General features: G+C 40.3%; 2 protein-coding genes and 1 long non-coding RNA gene across 4 annotated transcripts; 1 reads left to right on the top strand and 2 right to left on the bottom strand.

Annotated features, from left to right (window-relative positions):
• The first annotated feature begins 310 nt into the window (after positions 1-310).
• On the top strand, positions 311-14,231 carry LOC149679605 (protein phosphatase 1H). 2 transcript variants are annotated; one of them, XM_089835434.1, is made up of 6 exons: positions 311-701; positions 5,284-5,629; positions 7,288-7,542; positions 8,598-8,795; positions 10,106-10,554; positions 11,862-14,231. In XM_089835434.1, exons 1-6 carry the CDS (start codon positions 460-462, stop codon positions 12,163-12,165), a joined length of 1,794 nt encoding a protein of 597 aa, XP_089691560.1. In that variant the 5' UTR covers positions 311-459; the 3' UTR covers positions 12,166-14,231. The 2 variants fall into 2 exon arrangements, with proteins under 2 accessions (XP_089691560.1, XP_089691559.1); XM_089835433.1 differs by having other exon boundaries at positions 313-701; positions 10,106-10,560.
• Positions 14,208-19,168, bottom strand: LOC149679604 (uncharacterized). The gene is made up of 3 exons (XR_016365849.1): positions 19,012-19,168; positions 18,834-18,935; positions 14,208-14,347 (listed from the first exon to the last, which is right to left on the bottom strand). It is a non-coding gene; the product is annotated as an uncharacterized LOC149679604 (long non-coding RNA).
• A 1,963-nt stretch (positions 19,169-21,131) lies between these two features.
• On the bottom strand, positions 21,132-23,585 carry LOC149679603 (uncharacterized). Its single transcript, XM_089835740.1, has 4 exons — positions 23,458-23,585; positions 23,349-23,375; positions 21,995-22,390; positions 21,132-21,221 (listed from the first exon to the last, which is right to left on the bottom strand). The coding sequence occupies exons 1-4, from the start codon at positions 23,551-23,553 to the stop codon at positions 21,195-21,197; spliced, it is 546 nt and encodes a 181-aa protein (XP_089691866.1). The 5' UTR covers positions 23,554-23,585; the 3' UTR covers positions 21,132-21,194.
• Positions 23,586-27,676: the final 4,091 nt, after the last annotated feature.

The raw sequence follows: 27,676 nt of genomic DNA, 5'->3' as shown, positions 1-27,676 counted from the left end.
TGATATAATATTGTGGTTCATTATTTCTTAGGGCTCCGGGAGCATTCGAAAATGTATTGCGTTAATGGGATATGGGGTCCGGAGCAGATCGGAGCAGCCCAAAAGAAACAGCATTAATTATTTAGAAAAATTTGATTTTAGTTATTAATATCAGTGAGCACAAAAATAGATTTGTGCTCCCTGTTAATATCAACACTTTCAACGAAAACGAGTTTTATTTTTAAATTTGCCGCTAAAATTTTCACTTCCTCTTCCAACAGTGGAATCCGGAATCTGGCAGCCCTGAAATTCATTTTTGCAGAATAGAAATGGCGGAATGCAATGTGTCAATATTTTAGTGGTTATGAACTTCCGATGCGTTCTAAATCATTTGATTCGTAGATAAGTTATTATTTTTGACTTAATTTTGAGTTTAAAGTAAACTTCAGTTTAAAATCGAGATAGTTTAAAGGCGGTGTAATGTTTAACCGTATGAAAACCGCGTTATACAACGCAGTCAGTGGTTTAGACGCCTTACCACCTTCGAGGGAAAGCGATAATTCCTCAGTCGGTGATATACCCTCCAAATTCCGTTATACCAGACCAAATTTTTTGCAATTAAACACCGATGATGAGATTCAAGTATCAGCCGATCACGTTATTAGGCCTATTATCGTTCCTAGAGACATCACTAAACTTCCATGGAATAGCGGATATGCGGAGTAAGTATAACTTGGTTTAATATGTTACTATCAGTTAATTGTCATTGGTAAGGTGAAAATAGGGAAACCAGCATTTAAAGGGGGTGTAAATTTTGATGTGTGCTTAAGGGATGATCCCCACAACAACAACATATGAAGTTGTGAACTAGTGTCAAAAATATCATGAGGGGAGCGAAGAGAATTCACCTTATTCCCGATGCATGTGCCAAGGTTTATCGTGCCATTTTAACTGACAAATCAGGGTCAAAATGATGTGTAGTCTGCTTCTGAGCATCATTTTAAACAGATCCATGGCTAAAAATCGCGCGTTAAGCCTTGGCACATGCATGGCATGGTATGGACTGGTACTACCCCGGTAGTGGTTATGGGAGTTGGCAACATGGATTTATTATAGGGACCCTGAAACGTCACACCCTTCTATCCCTTACTGGAGTTTCATCCCCCTAACGGTTGGAAACAGTATTCTACGCGCAAAAATGCCAACCAGAGAGGGGCTGCGTGACGTCAGACTATCTCTTCCCCCAGCCAGTTGTTAGCTGATTAGCTCCCTATAGATTACCCTTCATGTCATGAATATATCACTGTAGCCTTCAGTAAGGCAAAAGCAATTCGATTTTAACCACATTTATGTCATAAAAATTCGCGCGGGTGGGGATACAAGCTCGCTGATGACGTAGAAATTGAGGGAAACTTAATATTTTTTTCGGCGCGCGTGCCACACCCCCCCCCTCTGAATTTTCCCCAGATTCTACGTCACAAACGGGCGTGCCACTCACCCCCCTCTGAATTTTCCTCAGATTCTACGTCACAAACGGGCGTGCCACTCACCCCCCTCCCCCTCTGAATTTTCCTCAAATTCTACGTCACAAACGGGCGTGCCACTCACCCCCTCCCCCTCCTCTGAATTTTCCTCAAATTCTACGTCACAAACGGGCGTGCCACTCACCCCCTCCCCCCTCTGAATTTTCCTCAAATTCTACGTCACAAACGGGCGTGCCACTCACCCCCCCTCCCCCTCCTCTGAATTTTCCTCAAATTCTACGTCACAAACGGGCGTGCCACTCACCCCCCCTCCCCCTCCTCTGAATTTTCCTCAAATTCTACGTCACAAACGGGCGTGCCACTCACCCCCCTCTGAATTTTCCTCAGATTCTACGTCACAAACGGGCGTGCCACTCACCCCCTCCCCCTCTGAATTTTCCTCAAATTCTACGTCACAAACGGGCGTGCCACTCACCCCCTCCCCCTCTGAATTTTCCTCAAATTTTACGTCACAAACGGGCGTGCCACTCACCCCCTCCCCCTCTGAATTTTCCTCAAATTTTACGTCACAAACGGGCGTGCCACTCACCCCCTCCCCCTCTGAATTTTCCTCAAATTTTACGTCACAAACGGGCGTGCCACTCACCCCCTCCCCCTCTGAATTTTCCTCAAATTCTACGTCACAAACGGGCGTGCCACTCACCCCCTCCCCCTCTGAATTTTCCTCAAATTCTACGTCACAAACGGGCGTGCCACTCACCCCCCTATCCCTCCTCTGGATTTGCCTCAAATTCTACGTCACAAACGCACGTGCCACTCACCCCCCTCCCCCTCCTCTGAATTTTCCTCAAATTTTACGTCACAAACGGGCGTGCCACTCACCCCCTCCCCCTCTGAATTTTCCTCAAATTCTACGTCACAAACGGGCGTGCCACTCACCCCCTCCCCCTCCTCTGAATTTTCCTCAAATTCTACGTCACAAACGCGCGTGCCACTCACCCCCTATCCCTCCTCTGGATTTGCCTCAAATTCTACGTCACAAACGCACGTGCCACTCACCCCCCTCCCCCTCCTCTGAATTTTCCTCAAATTTTACGTCACAAACGGGCGTGCCACTCACCCCCTCCCCCTCTGAATTTTCCTCAAATTCTACGTCACAAACGGGCGTGCCACTCACCCCCTCCCCCTCTGAATTTTCCTCAAATTCTACGTCACAAACGGGCGTGCCACTCACCCCCTCCCCCTCCTCTGAATTTTCCTCAAATTCTACGTCACAAACGCGCGTGCCACTCACCCCCCTATCCCTCCTCTGGATTTGCCTCAAATTCTACGTCACAAACGCACGTGCCACTCACCCCCCCTATCCCTCCTCTGGATTTGCCTCAAATTCTACGTCACAAACGCGCGTGCCACTCACCCCCCTATCCCTCCTCTGGATTTGCCTCAAATTCTACGTCACAAACGGGCGTGCCACTCACCCCCTCCCCCTCTGAATTTTCCTCAAATTTTACGTCACAAACGGGCGTGCCACTCACCCCCTCCCCCTCTGAATTTTCCTCAAATTTTACGTCACAAACGGGCGTGCCACTCACCCCCTCCCCCTCTGAATTTTCCTCAAATTTTACGTCACAAACGGGCGTGCCACTCACCCCCTCCCCCTCTGAATTTTCCTCAAATTCTACGTCACAAACGGGCGTGCCACTCACCCCCTCCCCCTCTGAATTTTCCTCAAATTCTACGTCACAAACGGGCGTGCCACTCACCCCCCTATCCCTCCTCTGGATTTGCCTCAAATTCTACGTCACAAACGCACGTGCCACTCACCCCCCTCCCCCTCCTCTGAATTTTCCTCAAATTTTACGTCACAAACGGGCGTGCCACTCACCCCCTCCCCCTCTGAATTTTCCTCAAATTCTACGTCACAAACGGGCGTGCCACTCACCCCCTCCCCCTCCTCTGAATTTTCCTCAAATTCTACGTCACAAACGCGCGTGCCACTCACCCCCCTATCCCTCCTCTGGATTTGCCTCAAATTCTACGTCACAAACGCACGTGCCACTCACCCCCCTCCCCCTCCTCTGAATTTTCCTCAAATTTTACGTCACAAACGGGCGTGCCACTCACCCCCTCCCCCTCTGAATTTTCCTCAAATTCTACGTCACAAACGGGCGTGCCACTCACCCCCTCCCCCTCTGAATTTTCCTCAAATTCTACGTCACAAACGGGCGTGCCACTCACCCCCTCCCCCTCCTCTGAATTTTCCTCAAATTCTACGTCACAAACGCGCGTGCCACTCACCCCCCTATCCCTCCTCTGGATTTGCCTCAAATTCTACGTCACAAACGCACGTGCCACTCACCCCCCCTATCCCTCCTCTGGATTTGCCTCAAATTCTACGTCACAAACGCGCGTGCCACTCACCCCCCTATCCCTCCTCTGGATTTGCCTCAAATTCTACGTCACAAACGCGCGTGCCACTCACCCCCCTATCCCTCCTCTGGATTTGCCTCAAATTCTACGTCACAAACGCACGTGCCACTCACCCCCCTCCCCCTCCTCTGAATTTTCCTCAAATTTTACGTCACAAACGCGCGTGCCACTCACCCCCCTATCCCTCCTCTGGATTTGCCTCAAATTCTACGTCACAAACGCGCGTGCCACTCACCCCCCTATCCCTCCTCTGGATTTGCCTCAAATTCTACGTCACAAACGCGCGTGCCACTCACCCCCCTATCCCTCCTCTGGATTTGCCTCAAATTCTACGTCACAAACGCGCGTGCCACTCACCCCTCTACCTACTCTCAAATTCTACGTCACAAACCCGCGTGCCATGCACCCCTCCCCCTCCTCTAAATTTTCGTCAGATTCTACGTCACAAACGCGCGTGCCACACACCACCCTCCCCTCCTCTGAATTTTCCTCAAATTCTACCTTCAACGTCACAAACGCGCGTGCCACTCACCCCTCCTCTGAATTTGCCTCAAATTCTACATCACAAACCAGTTTGGGCCATTTCAGACAAGGAATAAATGTAGTGCGTGTTTTAAGGTTAGTGATATATCCATGAAGAGTAAGCTTCTATACTAAATCCATGTTGGCAACCATTTGAAACTGTGTATCCTGTTCCCGTGTTTGGAACTATAGAGAGATTTCAGATGGGATAGTAGTAGTACGTCACACCCTCCCAAGTCTTACCGCTGTTCTGGTAGCCATATTGGGTGGTCTCAGTTTCATTCCTGCTATGAAGCCACCAATATGGCAGCTTAAATTATGTCACGAGACTCAGCTCCTACTCCAGCTGAAAGCCCTCTATATAGTCTGTACTACGAACTTGCTCGTGACGTCACACCCTCCTTCTCTTACCATATTGGAACTTGCAGTCTGGGAAATAAGGATATTTTTTAAACTAGTCCTTAATTGGGACCAGTGACCCGCCCCCCCCCCCCTGGTGTCCTAAATAATAAACTGCTCTCCAGACTGGTCCCCGCCTTTGTTCTCCTATAGATTTACAATTAATAAACTGGTCCCGAGGACCATTAACCCCCACTTTTTTAATTAAAAAACTAGTCTAAGCAATTAATAAACTGTTTTTGGACCAGAGGAAGTGTGCTATTTCCCAGACTGATTGGAAGTCATCAGCTCAGGCCATACAATTTAGACTACAAATACTGTCGTTATGTCCCCTGTAGCTCCTCCCCTCTCAGTCCCACTCTATAGCCCAAGGTCAACCGTTAATGTAGTATCCACCATGATATGCATATTTTCTAATAAGCCTCATAGACTTTATGTAGTAATAAATTTATTATCAATAAAATTATAGAGCTATCAATGCGGGAAAAAGTATTCGTAACGAAGACCAAGCATCCATGTACAGAGGTACATTACATAAAACTATAGATATTTCGGAAGAAGAGGAAACGGAATTAGGTGTGGAAACTAAGGAACCGGTAGCTAGCCACGCTGACACTTCAAAAGCGATACCAGAAACTGCAGCTACTCCTAGTGAGGTTGTCACTAATGGAAATGAAGAGTCCGCCGACCAGGATAGCGCTTCCAATTCTGTAAATAATCCCACAGCCCCTCTTAAAAATACTTCTAGTCAAGATTCAAGTTCTGCCTTTGCAACCCCTCCATCCACACCTAGTTTTCAACGGAAAAATTCAAATGTAAGCAATTAGTTCAGTAAGTTTTACGGTTGTTACAAGTTGTAAATGTCTTTGAAATATTGCGTAGAAGTTAGGCTGGAATTTGAAAATTGGGTTCATAGGTCATAAAGAAGTTGTAGTATGTGGGATGGCCATCCTATCCAGACAGTATCTTATTCCATATATGCCCTGTTCCAGCTTCGGTTGTCAGCACGGGCAACTGAAGCTGGAACAGAGTAGATATGGAATAATCTGCTGTCGGAGATAGGGAGTTGCCTATCCTATAGCGTGAAAACATATTTCCTCACGCGCGTCTTATATCCATGGTCACAATGTCTTTAAAATCGCGTGGCGGTGTGGAGATGTTTGTTAAAATGAGGATGTCTGTTAGTGTTAAGAGAATTTGATCATGTCTTCAAAATTTCAAATGCTCGGGGACAACTAAGGAAATATGAGAAAAGGTCAACAAGTTATTGAAGGTTTATAACATTTGCAAAAAAGCGGAAGTATATAATACTTTTCTTGGAGAGAGAAGTGTATCATAAACAGGCTTGGAAATAAGGTTTATTTCTGAACTAGTCCTCCGGACCAGTGACCCCTGATGTCTTAAATATGAAACTGGTCCCGGGACCAGTGACCCTTCCCCTATTTATTTTTCTACTGGTCCCAGGACTTGTGGTCGTTCTAAAAAATCTCTCTCGGCTTAGGGTTGTATACACAACTGGACTCCTGGAGTCGAAATTTATGTTAAAATGAAAATAATTAAAGAGGTCCCCATATCAATTTTTAATAAAAGTAGGAATTAATAAACTAGTCATTGGGACCAGTGACCCTCACGTTTTGAATAAAAAAAGTGGTCCAAGCAATTAATAAACTAGTTTTTGACCTGTAAACCTGTCTTATTTCCTAGCCTGATCATAAAGCGGGATAGTTTTAACATGATTCGTCATAACATCATTTTACATTTTGAGCAAGATTACTAAACCGAATCACATATGCGATAAATAGTTCCCCCTCATCATTACTCTATTAGCGTTTTAACTATTTGCCTTGACGCGCTTGTGGATTTATGTCCCACGTCAAGACAATCAAGGTTTGTGGGTTGATTGCTGAGGATTTAGTAAATACCAAACAGTTATAGAATTCACCCTAGCACGGTGCGATGCCCATCTGAATTAAGTTTGATGAGCGGGAGAGCAAATTAACAAAATGGTGCCATGAGCCCGGGAAGAATCCTGTTACATAACTGAAGTATTAAGAGGATACAGAGTGTCATACTTCTTCTATTATCCATCCCCTTCTGGTAGAATCTAGGAAATTTCCAAATTTCACGATGACAGTTTGGAAAGGGACATGTTTTTCAATTTAAACAAATTATGAATATTTTCAAAATTATAAACTTAATGTTTAAAGATGGGATGATATTATTATTATATTAAAAATTAGTTAAAATTTTATGGGAAAGTTATATCAGGTTGTATTTAGGAGATTACGCAGTGTCATAAAAATCTCCTTTGTGGAACACCTGAACGTCATCCGCGACATCGACAGTATCAGGTAACACACGCGTATAGACTAGAGAAGAATAAATAAAAAAGACATTTGTAGCAACCTGGAATCCCTACCTAATATGGGATTAATTACACTTGACTAACATAATTGAGCACTCGCAATCTTAGAGTGAACAAGTCCTACCATGGATCTATTTTGGGTTATTCGATGGACACGCTGGGTCAGGGGCTGCTGTTGTAGCGGCTAACACCCTATACAAAATTATTGAAGAGAAATTAGAAGCGATAAAGGACTATTTACTCCCTTTCTCCGAGAAGACTGACGCTAATACCGTTCCAACAAACACTTATTCCCCTCCTGAACGAGTAGTAACTAAAGATAGCCTTATTATTGGCGCTCTTGAAACTGCCTTTTGGGAAATGGTAAATTTCTTTATTAGTTCATAAGGTATGTTCCTCATAAGTTTGTCATGAAGTGAGTGAGGTAGGTCATAGATTCGAGGTAAAGCGAAGTGCGCCTGGTGAGGCGCTGACAAAGGCTTAGTAATGCAGACTAAATAGGACCTAGATGGAACTTGGTCCTGCAAAATTAATTAACCACCGAGTGTAGACAATCAATTCTCGCTTGTCGTTATCGAACTAGTTCTCAGTAAGTCTGACGTAGATGAAAGTACGTCATAGATTCGAGGTTAAGCTACGCCTGATGAGGCGCTGCTGTCAAAGGCTTAGTAATGCAGACTAAATAGGAGCTAGATGGTAGTCCTGCAAAATTAATTAACCACCGAGTGTAGTTAATCAATTCTCGCTTGTCGTTATCGAACTAGTTCTCAGTAAGTCTGACGTAGATGAAAGTACGTCATAGATTCTCGTAAAGCGACGCCTGGTGAGGTGCTGTTGTCAAAGGCTTAGTAATGCAGACTAAATAGGAGAAGATTTGTCCTGCAAAATTAATTAACCACCGAGTGTAGACAATCAGTTCTCGCTTGTCGTTATCGAACTAGTTCTCAGTAAGTCTGAGGTAGATGAAACGTCATAGATTCGAGGTAAAGTGACGCCTGTTGAGGCGCTGCAAAGGCTTAGTAATGCAGACTAAATAGGAGAAGATTGAAGTCTTGCAAAATTAACCACCGAGTGTAGACAATCAATTCTCGCATGTCGTTATCGAACTAGTTCTCAGTAAGTCTGACGTAGATGAAACGTCATAGATTCTCGTAAGCGATGCCTGGTGATGCGCTGTCAAAGGCTTAGTAATGCAGGCTAAATAGGAAGATTGAAGTCCTGTAAAATTAACCACCGAGTGTAGTTAATCAATTCTCGCTTGTCGTTCTCCCTCGAACTAGTTATCTCGAGCTGTAAGTCTCTAGCATTACGAACTTGTGCAAGTAGTGTCATGCTTATGGAAGGAACATATCTTATAAACTTATGTTAGGTTTCATTGTTAAGTTTAAAAGTTAATTAGATCCTTCTTGTTCTGATAGGATAAACAAATTGGTCAAGATAAAATTCAGTATCGTGTAACTGGAGGTTGTACCGCTGTAGTGGCTGTATTCTTAATGGGTAAAGTTTACGTGGCTAATGCTGGTGATAGTAGAGCCATTTTATGTCGAGGCAGCAAAGCAGTTCCATTGTCCAATGATTTTACTCCTGAATCGGAACGAGATCGAATCAGATATTTGGTAAGAATCAAGTTTATTAAAGGTTTTATGGGGACAAATTTGCCGATACGTTTGTTATCAACATTGAGGGTTTCACTGTTAGAGCAACTCTTGACTGTGGTTTAGTTTAAATCGCGGTAGATGTTCCCATAGTCGAGGGGTGGAGTTAACTCACCCGCTAAGCTAGCTAGGCAAAGGCTAGTTTAAACTCCGCCCTTTTGGCCGAGTCAGGGTTCGTACACGACCTGGAAAACCTGGAAAAGTCAGGGAAATTGAAAATGGGCCCAAAAGGTCAGGGAAAAGTCAGGGAAATTGAAAATGGGCCCAAAAGGTCAGGGAAAAGTCAGGGAAATTGAAAATGGGCCCAAAAGGTCAGGGAAAAGTCAGGGAAATTGAAAATGGGCCCAAAAGGTCAGGGAAAAGTCAGGGAAATTGAAAATGGGCCCAAAAGGTCAGGGAAAAGTCAGGAAAATTGAAAATGGGCCCAAAAGGTCAGGGAAAAGTCAGGGAAATTGAAAATGGGCCCAAAAGGTCAGGGAAAAGTCAGGGAAATTGAAAATGGGCCCAAAAGGTCAGGGAAAAGTCAGGGAAATTGAAAATGGGCCCAAAAGGTCAGGGAAAAGTCAGGGAAATTGAAAATGGGCCCAAAAGGTCAGGGAAAAGTCAGGGAAATTGAAAATGGGCCCAAAAGGTCAGGGAAAAGTCAGGGAAATTGAAAATGGGCCCAAAAGGTCAGGGAAATTGAAAATGGGCCCAAAAGGTCAGGGAAATTGAAAATGTGCCCAAAAGGTCAGGGAAATTGAAAATGTGCCCAAAAGGTCAGGGAAATTGAAAATGTGCCTAAAAAGTCAGGGAAATGTCAGGGAAAAATATATTGGTGGGAAATTGATAGTCTGGATAACAGTATAAGGGTGACCAAAAAGTGTTGTCTGAGACTTGAGCAGAACCCCAAATTCGCGGAGCTCGCTTCACTCGCTCCAGTTATTTATGATTTACTTATGGTTAAATTTAAACGAATTAATTGGCTTATCTTTATAACAATGACAACTCGTGCAAAAATGATTCGAGTGAATTTAGATTGGTTTTCATAAATTTACGCCTTGTGAAGTTATTGCATATGGTCAGGGAAATTTGTGGAATTTAGTCAGGGAAAACCTGGAAAAGTCAGGGAATTTCATTCCAAAAATTTTGTACGAACCCTGCGAGTTCTGATTGGTTCCTTCATGGTAAAATTGGTGTGTAGAAGATTAGCCATTGTTAGGGGCGCCACAGGAGCTGACAGAGGCATTACTCTTTGGTTCTAAATTATTTTTTTAATGTCATTTACTCAGGGTTTACTTCGACCTGAGCTTCTAGGCCACGAATTCACCCATCTTGAATACATTCGGCGACCAGTCAGAAAGGACTTAGGAAAGAAAATGCTTTACCGTGATGGTTATATGTCTGGCTGGGCTTATAAGACGGTAACCACCCAGGATTTAAGATTTCCATTAATTTACGGAGAAGGTAAGAGAAGTAGAGTATTAGCGACCATCGGAGTTACCAGAGGATTCGGAGATCACGACCTCAAGGCTCAAACAACGGACGTGGATATTAAACCCTTCCTGACCGCTCAACCCGAAGTCATTATTTACGATTTGATGGATAAAGATTTGACTGATAGCGATGTTGTGGTCATGGGAACTGACGGATTATGGGATATTACCGCCAATGAAACTGCTGCTAAGATTGTGCAAAAGTCCTTGGACCATTTCCCAGCTAATGATACGCAGAGATATAAGTACAGGTGATTTTTAAAATGGTTGTTTTTAACCCTTTAGTAAGTTAATTCGTGGGGATTGAATGATGGTAATGCTTGATATCGGAAGCTTGCTAACACGCGTACCAATTACATTGCATTACATTATGCTTTTCTCCTGTGATGGATGGCTGTTAGAGGGCCGACAAGGTGAATTGTTGTACATCACTTAGCAGGGGGTCTTTACTTTATCATCTATTTTTTGTTCATGTGACCCTGTTATAACTATGAGACTTTTTTGTGTGACCTTTGTATCACAAACAATTTGGATGTTTGCACAAATATTATAAATTTCTTGTTGTGGTTTTAGTCATTGGTAATTTGAAGCACTACTTAGTCTTAATTATGGAACACCCTTTTTGTTGCACTATACTGAAGAGTGACTTCACTGAAATTCTGTTGCTACCTTGAGAATTAATAGTTTCAAAGGTGACTTGCAGTGCATACCCTCACACCTGTCCTATTTTATTTCTCTATAAAATCCCATAACTCCGGAAAAAATTTCATTTTTCCTCAAAGGAATTTAAATTCCTGCTGTATATATCTTTAATTTTGACCAGGGATAGATTTAATTTTAGAAGTAGGAATGGAAAACGGTTAGTATTTACTTCAGTCCGACTCATAGCCCACCCAGTATAGAGCCCCTAGCTCCCTCCAACACGTAACGAAAAGTTTAAATTATCTTATTGGCTGCTCACTTAAACTACGTTAGTACGTTTTGATGACGTTGCTGATGGGGACGGCGAAAAATAGTGACGTAATTCCCTTTTACCTCTGTCGCTATGACCCGTCCGCCTCTTCTTTCACACCCCCCCCCCGTCCCGTGGAAGGGGGTCCGTCCGGGATTTTGACCATGCGCGTCCACGTTACTCTGTTCTTCATTCCTACTTCTAAAATTAAATCTATCCCTGTTTTGACCGAAATTACTGTTAATGTTGTTCAATGTCATTACGTAATCTTTGTAATTACTAATTAGGCAGTGCTGTTAGTTGGCAACTAGTGATGATATTTTGCCTGAAAATCCTAAGATTTAGCTATAATTTCAATGCACTGCGCATGCTTACCTGGGAATTCCGCTTAGCCTGAATAGTGAATACTGACTTATTGGGACCCAACACTGAATGATTTCAAAAAAATTAACATAGTGCTTAATTAGCTTAGCAGCATCAAATATTGAAGCGCATTCGCATTTAACACTACAGGGTTAATTCTTATTGTTCACAACCCACAAAAATACTCCTCTAGTCTTACGTTTCAATCTTTCGGGGGTACCTACCATGTTATTTCAGATACATTTCGGCTGCTCAGGATTTAGTTATGCATTCGCGTGGTAAATTGCGTGAAAGAAATTGGAAAACCGCCGATAACAAGGCTGCGACTATTGACGATATAACTGTGTTTGTGATTCCGTTGAAACCCTATAAAGAAGAGTACATTCAAACTAGACTTACTTTAATGAATGGCTCAACCAATTCCGAGACTTTAAATCGAGTCGAAACCTCGGCTACTGTTTCCGTTACCAAAGCTAAGGATAACGTTATCCCTAAATCAACAACAACCGCTAGTGCGTCGTCGGCGCTCGTTCAAAGCTAAATATTTGAAGGAATAAATGAAACTGTGTACAGATATTATAATTATTATTATTACGACAGATATTATCCGTTTATTTTTTAAAAATGATCCTAATTCCTAATTCCTAACGTTAACGATGAAAATTTCCACGAAATCAACCTGAAGTATTTAAGCCTATTTTCTTTTTTTTTTTTGGACCATTTTTTTCAATCGATACTAATTAATATTTTAAAGGCACTCAATACAATATAATTGTGTATATTTAATTATAATTATTAAATATACATAAGTATTTATTTTTATTATTTTCTTTATTCCTATTAATTAACTTGTATACCAATTACAAACCGTAAACGAACTTGCCTGTACTCAAAACCCAAGTATGCCAAATTTTTCAGATTTAATAAATAAATAAATAAGGCTCAATAACTATAACCTACAGTGAGGCTGACTTATACACTAACTATTTTCGAATGATACGTAACGTAGGTAAGCTTAATTACTATTACCTTACCGTATTGAAGAGATACTTAATTTGACCAACAAGTATTTTTGTTTTAGCTGTTTTTATTGAATAATCGTAAAGGGAGCTTGAGGGGTTGATTTTATTTTGGGCTATTGAATGATAAAATTGGCGGCTTAAAAATAGTTGAAGGGTCTGTAAAGCAGGCATCGGCGGATGGGCTAAAATTACTTGAAATACATCTTAGACACTTGACTGACGTAAGAATGATGGGGGAGGGACGATATAAGTGGGGGGGAATACTCCGAAAAATGGCGGGCGGTTTACGTCAGATTTTCCGAGTATTCCTCCCCCATTTGCAGCGCCCCACCTGACCTGAGCCGTTCCACAGTTAGTGGGCCAATTTATCTCAAATTTATCCTTTGACTGAGGATTAGGAAATGCGTGATTCAAAATTAAAATTAAGCTTAGTTCGGTTTATTTCGAAAACTACCACTTCTGTAAATTGGCGCTAAAGTCTCGCGAAAAACAATCACTAGGTGTGTAGTCCCACTTCATGTGGAGTCTTTGTTCTGTATCTTGGCGTCACGTGGTGCTTGTGATGTGTTTCAAAGAATCAAATACATTTTATCCACCCGCCGGTGCCTTCTTTATAGAGCCTTTATTAAAACTCGTTAATATTGCGCTTTGTTCAAAGTTGCCAATATTAGTACTTAATGTAGGAAATTAATCCCGACAAATTTTCACAGTTAATAACTCAATTTCGATTATAATATTCACTGAAATATTTTCGTTTTTAGCCACATCGTTTAGTCTGTTTTTCAATATACATTGTTTTCAGACTGCGAGGATTGATACCATTTACACCAGGAGGCCAGGTTACTTGGCGGATAAAGTGCAGTACCAATTAGCCTCACCTCCCGGTGTAAATGGTATCAATCCTCCTAGTCTGAAAACTAAGTATTCTAAAGTAAATAAAATCAATTTGTTTGAAGCTTTTATTGTCCCTTTAAAATTTGGAAATATAGTTTTGATTTTAATTTAGGAAAAAAAGGAACATTTTTACATGTTATAAAAATAAAAATATTCTGCTTTAAAAATACTTTTGGTTAACTTAAGTTTCCCTTTAAAGTAACATTCGTAATGTAATTTAATTAACAGGAGGCTAATTTGCATATACATTTACACTCTTATATACCAAAGATTAGTGACCTTTATTTCTAATTAGGCTTAAAATCTAATCTATACTTATTTTTAGACGAAAATCAAATGCTAGGCAAAAACATTCCACTTAGAAAAATAAAATATAGTGATTAAATTTTTTTCTCTTTTTTTTTTTTAATTTATTCAATTTAAGTTAGTTGGAGTTTGAAACTAATAAACTTCGATCGACTTTAATTGTACGCTGTAACATATAAATTATAAGGGGTTTTTTCTGTATAAAGGGGTTAATTGGTTCTAAGAGTAGTGTTTAACGTAGTTATTTCGTACTATGACTCAATCTAAGTCGTACTAAGTTAATTTGATTGAAAGATTCAATTCAATGTATAGAGATTAAAAGTACCAATTAGTTTTTAGTTTGTATCAACTTTTCTGCAATATTCAATTAAATATAAAATCAAAAGGGTTCGTTTTTTTTTCATTATGGTAATGTGGTTATGTTATGTTCAAATTTGCAAAGCTGCGAAGTATCTTGCAATTTTGTGTGTTCAAGGTTTATTGGTGTTGCATTACGCATAACTGAAATGGTATGAAAAAGAGAAGAAAATAATTTAGTTGTTTGATCAGATAACCTGCTGATTTTACAACAATTTTTTTTATAGAATTTTCAACTCCAGGTTCAAAGGACCGCAATTATATTTAATGGGTTTTTTTTATGAAATTTTTTTTTTTCAAAGGTAAGGTGAAATGTCTTCGTGAGCTAATTATGAGACTTTTTCTGCATAGTGCAATGTGTCGAAAGTAAGGTTAATCCGAATGATTTGAAAAATAAATGTCGATTCACATTTCATCGATAAATTAAAAGTTGCACCTCTGACCAATCACGTAATGCCTTGCTTTTTAGCTAACAAAATTTCATTGGCAGCAATATTTAGCGCGAGATGTGATAAATATTTCAAGTGATGTTGTAATTGTGGCGCGCGACATCAAGCGCGCTTCTGAAGTTACTTTGTTATTTTAAAGGAAAACACCTTATTGGCTGGGAGCCAAGCGATCCTATAAGTATAATTGTTGAAGTCTAAGTTTTTTACCGACATTGGCCTATTCAATCATAATGTATATGTATAAAAAAAAACCTTGTGATAACGGAATGTTTTTTAATATTGTATATAAGCTATGGATATACCGTTCTTTTTTTTTTTTTAATCATGTAATCGCGTTCGGCCTGTTTTGTATACTTACGTTACGTTTCTACTTAATAAATATGTTTTAGTTCCAAGTATTCTAGTACGGTTTATTGATACTGGAGGTTAGGGTTGCGTGCTACCACTGAAAACTCAACAGGTACTTTGACTCGGGAGCAACGCAGCATATTACCAACAGTCGGTCCAACCTCCGAAATTTCCGGGAATTCGCCACCCCAGCGATCCTTCAAGTTGGAAACAAAGCTGAAATGGCTGCAGATGGTGAAGGTGATGTCGTCATATTATTTCATATCGGGACGAAGTTACACCGCGAAGTGATTCACAACGTATGGCATATTGACACTTTCGCTTGCAATGTATTTTCCGTCAAGAGCGCAATGAAACGCAACAGAAACTTCGAATTCGTTGCCACAGCTGAGTCTTGCGGTATCTTTGAAAGGATCAAAGGGACAAGGCAACTGCGACTGCCCGGGAAAGTTGAAAGCTTGTTCCGAGTTGACATAACAGTGGAACAGCCTACGCATTCAGCCCACCTTGTAGCCGATTCAAAGAGACAGACAGACCTTCAGATTTGGCATGAACGCCTTGGTCATCAAGACAAGCGCCACGTAAAAGCGACTTTAAAGAAGCTCGGTTACGAAGTTACTGATCGTACAGAAAATGGCATTTGTGAAGGTTGCGTCTATGGCAAGATGTCACGACACAGTTTTGGCACTCGGAAGGATAGAGCGGAAAGACCGGGTGAACGTATTCACTCCGATCTCTGGGGTCCATCACCAACTCCCTCGATGCAGGGAAAGCGCTACTACCTTCTCTTCAAAGATGAGTTTTCTGGATTACGAGTGGCCTATTTCCTGAAGGAAAAATCACAAGTTGTCCATCGCTTTAAGGATTTCCTTGCCATGTGCCGAAATCACAACCACATAGTACGAGAGCTGGTGACAGACAACGGAACAGAGTACATTAACGAAGAGTTTCGCCATTGGTCAGCGCAAGAAGGCCTAAAACATCGTGCTGTCATGCCCTATACGCCTGAACAAAACGGTTTTGCCGAAAGAGAAAATCGCACTATCATGGAAGCTGTACGAGCCATGTTGCACGCCAAACCAAATATACCACCGAAGCTTTGGGCTGAAGCAGTTAATACCACTGTTTACATTCTGAATCGCTCGGCTCCTACGCGATTTCCGGGAAAGACACCCTACGAATTGTGGACGAATAAACCATCACCATCGATCAAACATTTACGAGTTTATGGAACAGAATGCTTCGTACACATACCAAAACAAAAACGCAAAAAGCTATCGAAGAAGGCGTACAAAGGAATTCTTGTTGGCTACGAAGAAGATGATGGATATCGTGTCTATGTCGCTGAGCTCAACGACGTTTTACGATCCCGAGATGTGACGTTCAGTCCTGAGAAATGTGTCATAGACTCTCAGATCTGGGTTCCAGAGGACATGTTAAGGCAGACCGAGCAGGCGTCAGACTCGGATGACGATGATGCTTTCCAGGACCCGACAGAAGAGGTGACAAGTCAGGGCGAGCAGATGAGCAGTGACACTGAGACGGAAAACAGAACGATTTCCTCAAAGCGTAGCCCCGATGGAGAACTCGAGGAAAAGCCAGGCACCGACCGTGTTCTACGAGACCGATCTAAGTTGACGAAGCCGCTTCCATTTAATGCTCGGCAAAAACACGCCAAAGCGTTTCTAATTTGTGATGTCCTACCTAAGACTGTCCACGAAGCTCGGTCAACTGCCAACCATGAAGAATGGAACAAGGTGATGGAAGATGAACTAGCATCCATGAAAAAGCATGAAGTCTACGACTTAGTCGATCCTCCCCAAGGGCGTAAAATTGTCGGGAATCGATGGGTTTTCCGCACGAAGTGCAATGAAGATGGATCAGTTGCTAAATTCAAGGCCCGGCTCGTGGCAAAGGGTTACACACAACGTGGAGGAATCGACTTCGACGAAACCTTTGCCCCGGTTGCACGTTTTGAAACCGTCAGAATCTTCCTCAACATTGTCACCAAAGAGAAACTGCAGTTGAAGCAATTCGACGTTAAAACCGCTTTCCTTTATGGCACACTCACTGAAGAAATTTATATGCATCAACCAGAAGGTTTTGATGACAATAGTGGACGCGTTTGGAGACTACGTAAGAGCCTCTATGGGTTGAAGCAATCTCCTCGATGTTGGAATGAAAGAGTCGACCATGTTCTACGAGACTATGGTTTCAAACGAGCTGAAGGAGATCGTTGTCTCTACGTATATTCTGTCAACGACATCTTTCTTCTCCTCGTGCTCTACGTCGACGACGGACTGGTTGCTGGAAACACCGATGCTGCCATTGAAGTTTTCTTCAAGCACTTAACCAAAAATTTCGAGATAACTATGGGTCCAGCTTCAACGTATCTGGGCTTAAAAATCAATTTCTGTGCCAATGGACAAGTATTTCTTCATCAAAGCGCCTACATAACGAATATTCTCAAGAGATTTAACATGATGGATTGCAAACCAATGAAGACTCCAGCGGTCGCTCTAGATCCAAAGAACGTGGGAAAGACAAACTTTGAGTCAACCACTTTGTATTCATCAGCTATTGGAAGCCTACGATACGCAGCATTGGGCACAAGGCCTGACATCGAATTCGCCGTAAACCGTGCATCCCAGGCCATGGCAAACCCATCCAATGAGGATTGGAACGCCGTCAAGCGCATATTTCGGTACTTGAAAGGAACGATAACATTGGGCCTGTTATTCGAAGCGGATGGATCACTGACCACCATCCCGTACTCTGATGCAGATTATGGTGGCTGCGAAAAAACGAGACGGTCAACGTCGGGCATAGTATGTTTCCTGGATACCACCCCTGTCATATGGGCCAGCCGGAAACAACTATCTGTCGCCCTTTCAACTACTGAAGCCGAACTAGTTGCAGCAACGGAGGCAGCTAAGGACGTAGTCTGGGTCGAGAGTATCAAGGCGTCTATTGGTCTGCACGACCAAACCAATGTCCCAGTACTGAGAGTTGATAATGCTGGAACCATCAAACTGATTCGAAATCCAGAATATCATCGTCGTACCAAGCATATCAGCATTCGCCAGTTCTATGTACGAGAGTTAGTGGAGCAAGGACTACTGGATGTCGTTTACGTATCCAGTGAAAACCAGGTGGCGGATATCCTCACGAAACCGTTGAGCAAGGATACATTTGAGCGGCTGCGGACAAAACTAAACCTATAAAATCCTATATTTTGAACCTCTCCTAGATATCCTATAATTTCATGAAAGGGCCTATAATATCCTACATGTAGACTTAGTCAAAGTTTTCGTATATTTTAGCATCAAATTTATCAAAATTGAGCACTTTTATAGAGTTCAAATTTGAACTTTCGGAGTTCGCTCATGATTTTTATATAACATTTTAATTATTTCCTCTTTTCGAGTTAAATCCAATTTGTTAGTTTTTTTTATAGATTTTTGAAGCCAAAATAGTATTAATTATGATCTTTTGTAGTACTATATTTTCCTATAAATAACACCTTTTATCTCATATAAAATCCTATAATTCCGGAAAAAAATTACAATTTTTCCTATAAATTTTAGACTGGGCTCCCTGTAATTGGGCGAATGTGAAACTTTAACCTACGAAATCTGAATGTATTTTGGCTTTAAAATTATTAGGAGTTATTATTGAAACTTTCCAACTATGCAAAAAAGGTCTATTAATTAGTAGAAGCTCAGATTAATAACCCCAAAGTCATCGTGCATAGCCAAACCCAAAGAAACACTGTTTATTATTAGGCCTAACTACAATTAAAGTTTTAATAATGAAAGTATTTGAAATCTAACCTCTACGGTTCCCGCAACATAGTCCTCAATCCAGGAACTCGCTTGGCGTTTCTTTTTGCCAACGCCATAACCCAGGGCGCTTAAAATTGGATACCTTTTCAACTATAAATGAAAATTAAACTCCGATATAAGTATTTTTTTGGGGGGGGGGCGGGACGGTAAGAGTTATTAAACTTACAGCAGCCATATAGGCACAGTTAACGTACTGATTTTGGGTTATGAAATTGAAACACATTTGATTCAAGAAATCCATGTTATTCATGCCTCGTCCAACGCGTTCTCTGCATTGGTAATTTAATGGTTGGACCTAAACGTTTTGTGGTTTTGTAGTTTTTATTTTTATTTTAACTCTTTGTAAAATTTTCATAAGACTATCTAATCTACCCAGGTATTTTAAGAGATTTTAAACTTGGAATGCATTCAGCTAATAGGAATCATTGTGTCGCATGTTAATTTCTATGCGGGTTTTGTGGGACGGGCTTGAGAACTTACTATCCGTCACGCCTCATAATTCTGACGTCTGTTCTAACTGTGATTTCATTGATTGGTGCAAGATGCAGCGAGATAGATTATTCACGAGGTAAAATTCGTCATGCATAATGATTAGCCTAGCTCTTACAACAAAATCCGCATATATAGATACCTTGAGAAAACAGCTACACAATGATTCCTATAAACTGTATGTATTCCTGCAGACTCTAAATAAATTGTCTTTGGGCGAACCTATATCTGCACGAACGTTTTTACAACTTTAAATTTCAATAAAACGATGCTTAATTAAGGGTTAATTATAAAGCTAAAATATTACGGGTCAAGAAGAAAATGTTCTTAACAGGGTATGGGTTCGCGGACCCAATCTTAAGGAACACAACCAAAACCACTTCAAAAACCTTCCCCAGCACACAGTTTGACCAAATTCGGAAATGAACGAATAGACAAATTCGTTTATTACAAACAGAGAAACCAACATATAGGAGTGAGGGCCGCCATTGCCCATTGGGGTATTCTCCCTCTTGCCAAGAAGCAACTCCAGATGGAGCTGATGGAGCCCGAGTTCATAACACGCGGGAGACTAACCAACTCGCATGCTCCTGGCGGAGCTTCAATTGGCAAGAGGTAGGGGATACCCTAATGGGCAATGGGGGCCTCGCCCCTGTATGCTGGTTTCTCTGTTTGTAGTAGAGTAATTTGTCTATTGCTTTAGGAACAAACATCAAAACAAACTGAGAACTTTCTGAAAAATATAAGATAACAGTGAAGAAATTCTTACCTCTTCGGGCGTATTTTGGTACAAACACTGCATTCTTGCCTCCCTTACGCTATTGTTAACTCTCGTATCTGAAAATCAAGCAAATTATTGTATACAGCCTTCTTGGGTTATATCCCTTGCGCCAAGAAGCACCGCTAGAGGCAGCATGTCGACTAGCCTCGCGAGTCCACATCACTTGGGCTCCGTCTAGTGGTGCCTCTTGGCGCCAGGGGAAATAACCTAAGGTTCCCGCCTGTGTGTTGATTTTTCTTAAAGTAGTTAATGGAACTGTCTATATACCGAGATCAGTGATAGATGTAATTTTAGAAGCAGGAATGGAGAATGGTTAGTATTTACTTCAGTCCGACTCATAGCCCAGTATAGAGCCCCTCCCTCCAACACGTAACGAAAAGTTAAATGATCTTATTGGCTCACTTAAACTAAGTTTTGATGACGTTGCTGACGGGGACTGCGAAAAATACGTAATTCCTTTTTACCTCTGTCGCTATGACCCGCCTCTTCTTTCATGCCCCGAGGAAGGGGGTCCGGGACTTTGACCCCATTCCAACTTATAAAATTAAATCTATCCCTGCCGAGATATAATAAATAACTTACCACACAGTGGTTCAAAAATACGATATATTCGTCGATTACTAATATTGAATAACTGAGATTGTACCATTAGGGCCATACTAGCCACGAATAGGATGTTTAATAACAGTTTAGGTACCATTGTTAGTATAAGCGCGAAAACGCGAAACGCAAGATGTTTATACCAAACTTTTAGGATAGTTTTTAGACGTAGAAGTTAGAATTCATTTCTTTATATAAGTTTAGGGAATCCATACACCTTAGTGACCCAAAATAAGAATGCACGGAAGGTTTCGCATGATTGGATGAATTTTATACTTTCACTTATTCTTAAAACGTGAAACAATGGTTTTAATATCATTTTGCGTTTGGGAATTCCGTTCAATGACAAGGCAAGAAATATAATGAATTGATGTACCATACTTTTTATTTTTATTTAATTTAGGTTACAAATTTTTAATAAATTATTTATAATAAGTTAAGAACTCGATATTGATTGGAATTTATGGTGTATTAACTGTTTAAGATGGGTATTGCTTCTGGCAGTTCTGTAACAAAAGATAGGAAATTAGATAATATATATGGTAGATATTTGGTATATTTTTAGTTTTCTGAAAGTTGATATACGTTATAAATTGGGAAGATCATATAATTTTAGGTCAAAACTTTAGGATTAAGGATCGATTATTCAGACTTTCGTTGATCGATTATCGTAAAGTTGTGGATAACTGATCGATTATTCAGACTTTCGTTGATCGATTATCGTAAAGTTGTGAATAATTGATCGGTTATTCAGACTTTAGTTGATCGATTATCGTAAAGTTGTGGATTACTGATCGATTATCGTAAAGTTGTGGATTACTGATCGATTATCGTAAAGTAGTGGATAACTGATCGATTATTCAGATTTTAGTTGATCTATTATCGTAAAGTTGTGCATAACTGATCGATTATTCAGATTTTCGTTGATCTATTATGGTAAAGTTGTGCATAACTGATCGATTATTCAGACTTTCGTTGATCGATTATCCTAAAGTACTGGATAACTGATCGATTATATTTTTTTTGGGTAATTGATCGATTATGAACGTTTAAGGATAATTGAACCAATCTATTATAAATACTATTTTAGGGCGATATTGGGGACAAAATTGTGAAATTATCAAATCTATTATCATATTTTACTAAAGTTTGGATCGTATTTCTAAACAGACTGATTTAATTTGATGAAGTTTGATTAAACTTTAATTTAGTTGATCCTATCTAATTACTTAGAGCTAATATCTTAGAAAACAATCTAATGAATAGAGGAAGATCTTACCTGCAACGCTTGAAGGGCAAACTTAACGATGACCGAATCCTGTGGCACTTGAACTCCAGATCTGGCAATTGAATTGAAATTGGGCATATTGTAGTTAGCTGAGGTGGCCCATCTCTTCTTAAAGGCACGAGCAAAGTTGGGGCTATCAGCCGCGTTGTTGTTTTGACCACCTCCATTTTGACTAAATCCGAATCCACTACCATAACTTCCTTGATTCCTGTTCTGTCCAATTCCCGATCCTTGTTGACCGAAACCGCTGGTACCGGCTCCGGCTTGGTTAGTACTTCCTCCAGTTAACCAATCAAAAATGCCTCGTTTGGTTCTCTTGAAGTCGGGGATGTCATTGGGACCCACATTGGCGATCTTTGTCATAAAGTCGTCAGTTGGTGGGGCTAACTGTGTTGGGAAAAAAATTCACTTAGTACCATATTTGCGACTGTTTATTAAAACCATAAATACATAAGGTAATTTCCATAAGTTTGTCACTGGTTACTGAGAGCTTGTCATGAAGTGGCGTAGGTCATAGATTCGAGGTAAAGCGACGCCTGGTGAGGGGCTGTCAAAGGCTAAATGGGAAGATGGACTGCGAAACCGAGTGTAGTCAATTCTCGCTTGTCGTTCTCGAACTAGCTCTCAGTAAGTCTCTAGCATTACGAAGTACAGGAAGTGTCATACCAGAAGGGAATAAGAGAGAAGGGAGACATTAGATTCTGCTTTGGTAACGAGAGTCCGACCAACCTCAAGAAAACCGCGAAAACTTTGCGCAAGTACACAGCTTTTAACCAATTTACTGCAAAAATAGTTCTTTAAGTTCTCCGCGGTATCAATCGGCCTATTTGTCTGCTAGATTTTCATTCTCCAAAGGCTTAGGACTGTCGATGTTTCGTTCTTGTGTAATTATAACCTCAAGTATGTATTTTACTAAAACTAATTTGTATTTTTTAATATTAATTCAGAATAATTAGTTTTCATCTATTTATTACCTTCAAATTATCTGATTTTGTAATTCTCAATTTCCCGTGTATCTAAATTAATTGCACAGCTTGATTTCGTTTATCAACATGAAATTCGGCCATTTTTATCTCCTTCAATGTAAAGTTGTAAACAAAACTACTTTTTATTCGTCAACCGACGACGTCACCTTCTTATGTGACGTCACAGCTAAGACAGAAGTTAGATAGCCAATCAGTGAAGGGTAGTTGATTTGAGGTTAGTAAGACTGTTGTTACGAGTGTAAAGCATTACGGAGATATGAAGTGTGTCCCTTCTCTCTTATTCCCTTCTGGTCATACTTATGGAACATATCTTATAAACTTATGTTATATCACCGAAATAACTAATGTTTACAACTTACTATCGTATTATAAATGCAGCCAGCATACTGAAAAATTATTATCAATAATTATTAGTTTTTTTTCTAATCTAAATGATCTTTTTACTAATAATTTTTTATAGTTTCATACTTGATTTCGAACGACAGGGGTGTTACATATTTGAGTCAAAAATTCGGTTGAATTCAATTTCAAATTTAAACTGTTACTGCAGCTCTCCATAAGCATTATAAAATAGTCAGGGACTTTGTTAAGGAAGCATTGATTCCATCGAGTGGTTTTAATTTCATCACTGGTTTTCAAATCTGGGTGAGATTTTAACAGTAAGTTTTAAAGTTATATTAGATAGTCTATAAAATTCAAAGAAAACTGACTACTTTTGGATAAATACCAGGGGTATACCAAGGATGATGGGGAAAACATGGAAAACTCAGGGAAATAAATAATTGACAATAATTGCTAAAATTAAAACTTACCACAGAACGTGTTGGTAGCTTCAATTGCCAAAGCATTCACACCTGACAAATCGCTCCTAACTTTTTGGGCACTAACTACAGCAACCGCTAGCAAAACAACTGCTAAAACTTGATGCATTTTCATATTTTCACCGCTCAAGTTTCCAATCTAACTTATAATAAAACTAGAAACTGTTGAATGATACCTCACCATAATACCAATCGGGTATTTATACCCTTAGTTAATAGGATGTTGACTATTTCTTAATTGCAATTAATTAAAACAAAAATAATTATTTCGGAAATTGTTTGCTAATATCCGATTACGAATCGGTGGAGTTTTTTTTTACACGTAAGGCCGAGGTTACAACAGTTAAAGGACCTGGTATATGCAAATTAGTTTCTAATAAAATCGAAAGTTAATAATATTCAAATTATTAGGATGTGATTCACTTCCCAAGTTTTAAAGGCTGTATCCGGATTTATGAACGGGATAACCCCTTGTTACGAAAGGCATAGCGTTACAATATTTCAATTGATTTAATTTTAAGTCTGTCGTGCATCGAAGGATCGCGATATTATAAACCATATATACAGGGTGTTTCTGATAAGTCTGGTGGCATAAGTTAAGGGGGATGTTCTTTGGGAAAACGATTTCGAGTTAAGATAGTTAAGAATATTTTACGGATGACCCCTTAAATTTAATTAAGAAACTGATTAAGACAATGATTTCTAATTTAATTAAGGGCTCATCCCTAAAACACCCATCAAATCTAAATCATAACTCGAAAACAGTGTCCCTTGTGGCAAAATGGCGATAGAACATTTTCGATTTAAAATTGATTTCCCAAAGAACATTCCCCTTAAGCTATGACTTATCAGAAACACCCTGTATACTTTTAATTAAATTCAATGTGATATGACAAAAAATGATTTAAACGACGAGCTATGGGGGCTTGACGATTTGTTTTCATAAAATTGAAAGGACATTGTTCCATGGAAACCAATTCGTTGGCCCGTGAAAAAATGTTTAAATTGTTAATATATTAGATGTCCATAATTGGAAATTTTAGGAAGAAGTTTGAAACTCCTTTGTTTCATACAGTATTTCATATTCATGTTAACCTTTTCAGAAATTAAGTGGGAAAATGCTTAATTATATCGGTTTTTATTATTCAGCAATGCCATTATTGTTTAAAATTGTCCAGGAGTTCCTAAGAATATAGGAATTTATTTTCCTAATATATAAATTCTTAAAGGAGAGAGGGATGGAGTGGTAATCCCCGTACCTATGACGTTACAGTCTGTACCGCCATCTACGGAACGGCTACGAAGTCCTTCCAGCATCCTCAGTGGCGTTTAGGTAGGGTCGTAAGGTACGGAATCGTAAAGATTTGCTTGTATGGCTTAAAAATAAGAAGCTAATTTCATACAAATGCGATGGCGCTACGCGACCGCACTTAACAATAGACCTTTTCGATGTAAAATATTTGTGTAGGCAACCCTCAGTATCGGGACGTACAAGGGGTTGATACAGTGCCATCCGTCTCTGCGTATGCACTCTCATGATACATAAAGACTACAGCAGAGGCGCCAAAAAGCGAGATGGAAGGCAGAGTTTTACCCCCCGCGGTTTTCCCTCTTAGTTACATCAGGAATAAATGGAGGGGTTTATTCCTGGTTACATCGAAATGGTCTATCGCCTACCGAAGGACATGGGCGTTCGCGAGATACACTGGGAGACTTTCATTGCCGCTCCATCTTACTTATTTTCTCCTTGATAAATTTAAGACGCAAATTCTTCATAGATCAATTTTTAATTTAAATATTCTTACAAAAAAATCTACAAACCCGTACAGGTATTGTTTTCGAAAACAAGAACAAGTTAAATTAACGTTCCGCTGGGGGTGACCCTTCTCCACCTCCGCTTTCAGGTGCAGGTGCAGGTGCCTTTTCTCCGCCACCTTCTTCTTTCTTGCCTTCTTCTTTCTTTCCGCCTCCTCCTTTCTTGCCGCCTCCTCCGCCCTTCTTGCCACCACCCTTCTTTTTCTTGCCTTTCTTTTTCTCTCCTTTTTTCTTACCGCCCTTCTTGCCGCCACCACCCTTTTTCTTGCCGCCTCCACCTTCCTCTTTCTTGCCGCCTTCACCTCCACCTCCACCACCTTCTTCTTTCTTGCCGCCTCCACCTTCCGCAGGTGGTCCACCTCCACCTCCACCTTCACCGCCACCTTCCTCCTGGCATTCCACAATCGTGGCGATGATCAAAAACACCACGAAGATTAGACAAAGCCATCCTAAGGTCTTCATGTTTTAAAGTGTACTGGGGTTTGTGCGTCGGGCTCTTTTTATCTTAGACGTTCCCAGCTCGGTGGTCGAACTGGGAATGGCTTAATCAATCGTAAGGGGTATTTTAATGCAATTTTTTTTCTACGTTTATTGTTCTTTGTGAAATTCTTTTGTGTCTTATATAAATATACACCCATATCGTTGGTTAAATAATCCTTGACGATAATAGTTATTAAAGATCAGTGTATAGTTGAATTTATTCAGGATTTCCGTGACTGTTGAACAAGTAAAGGAAAGTTCGGAATATTTTATGTAAAAATGCGGATACTATAACCAGGGATAGATTTAATTTTAGAAGTAGGAATGGGGAACAGAGTAATCTGGGCGCGCGTCGAAGTACGGAGGGGTATGAAAGAAGAGGCGGGTCATAGTGTCAGAGGTAAAAAGGAATTTTTCGCCGTCCCCGTCAGCGACGTCATCAAAACGAAGTTTAAGTGAGCCAAGAATGTAACTTTTGGAGGGAGGGGCTCTATACTGGACTATGAGGCGCACTGAAGTAAATACTAACCATTCTCCATTCCTACTTCTAAAATTAAATCTATCCCAGCTATAACCAAAAGCTCACAGAAAAACAAAAAGTATGCTGCGTTCACTGTAGATTCCATGTAAAATAGAGGGTAGGCAACCCTCAGTATTGGGACATACAAGGGGTTGATACATTGTCGTCTGCGTGCTCTCATGTTACAAAATGACTACAGCGCAGACGTCAAAAAGCGAGATGGAAGTCGAAGTTTTACCCTCGTGTCTTTCCCTCTTAGTTACATCGAAATGGTCTGTAAGAGGCAAACGGCCATCCTCTCAAACTCTACACGATCCAACCAATTAGGGAAGAGCTTTAGTTGAAGTAACAAACCATTCCAAACATTAATTCTTTGCTCCAACTTTAGAAGCCCATTCACCAGCGTTCCCTGTGCTACGGTTGTGAAGGTAATCATTCGCAGAGGGGGCGACACTATTCTGAGGTTTAAGGGGGGTTTCGCATATGTACACGGAGTAAGTGAACTTCAGTGAAGTATACTTTTTGGTTTTATATATGAACTTTTGCTATAACTTAAGGTGTTTTGGTTACCTTTGACTTGAGAGGCAGCTTTGGATAGGGCCAAGCTAAAATAAATGATTTTTTGCTGAAAAGACCATATAAAATATTTAATATTTCAAATTTGAACCATGTATTTATCTGGAACATTAAAGAAGATGGAAGAAATTAAGTTTTCGTAAAGGATGACCAATTACGGTCTTCATACATGATGACGTCATAATCTCCTCTACAGAGAGGCTTCATGCGTAGGGCCTTGTATTATAACTTAATTACTCGTATCTTCTTTAATATTGTTGATGGATACATAGTTCCAATTTGAAAAATTCATTATTTTATATGCTCTTTCGATAATAAAGAAACATTTCTATGATAAACTTTTCCTTTAAAAACATTTAGCTTGCAATATTTTAATAATAATGTTAAAATAACTGTAGAAAATACGAAAATCTTAATCGACTGAAAAAACGGAAACTTAATTGAAACCTGGCACGAAAACTAGCTTAAAATTCCG

Source organism: Phalangium opilio, unplaced genomic scaffold (assembly GCF_054372755.1).
Source record: "Phalangium opilio isolate 3A_F unplaced genomic scaffold, DU_Popi_V2 ptg000041l_1, whole genome shotgun sequence".
In the NCBI taxonomy this organism is placed as follows: domain Eukaryota; kingdom Metazoa; phylum Arthropoda; class Arachnida; order Opiliones; family Phalangiidae; genus Phalangium; species Phalangium opilio.
The sequence above is the reverse complement of the archived record's forward strand: the minus strand, read 5'-3'. Positions and strand labels throughout refer to the sequence as shown.

Excerpts from the sequence above, each read along its gene's own strand:
- LOC149679603 (XM_089835740.1), bottom strand. The coding sequence starts at position 23,553 with ATGCTTATGGAGAGCTGCAGTAACAGTTTAAATTTGAAATTGAATTCA. Across the intron at positions 23,376-23,457 it reads CCCCTGTCGTTCGAAATCAA|TATGCTGGCTGCATTTATAA; the intron begins GTATGAAACTAT and ends ATAATTTTTCAG. Across the intron at positions 21,222-21,994 it reads TTGCCCTTCAAGCGTTGCAG|AACTGCCAGAAGCAATACCC; the intron begins GTAAGATCTTCC and ends CTTTTGTTACAG.
- LOC149679605 (XM_089835433.1), top strand. The coding sequence starts at position 460 with ATGTTTAACCGTATGAAAACCGCGTTATACAACGCAGTCAGTGGTTTA. Across the intron at positions 5,630-7,287 it reads TTCAACGGAAAAATTCAAAT|AGTGAACAAGTCCTACCATG; the intron begins GTAAGCAATTAG and ends TCGCAATCTTAG. Across the intron at positions 7,543-8,597 it reads AAACTGCCTTTTGGGAAATG|GATAAACAAATTGGTCAAGA; the intron begins GTAAATTTCTTT and ends TTGTTCTGATAG.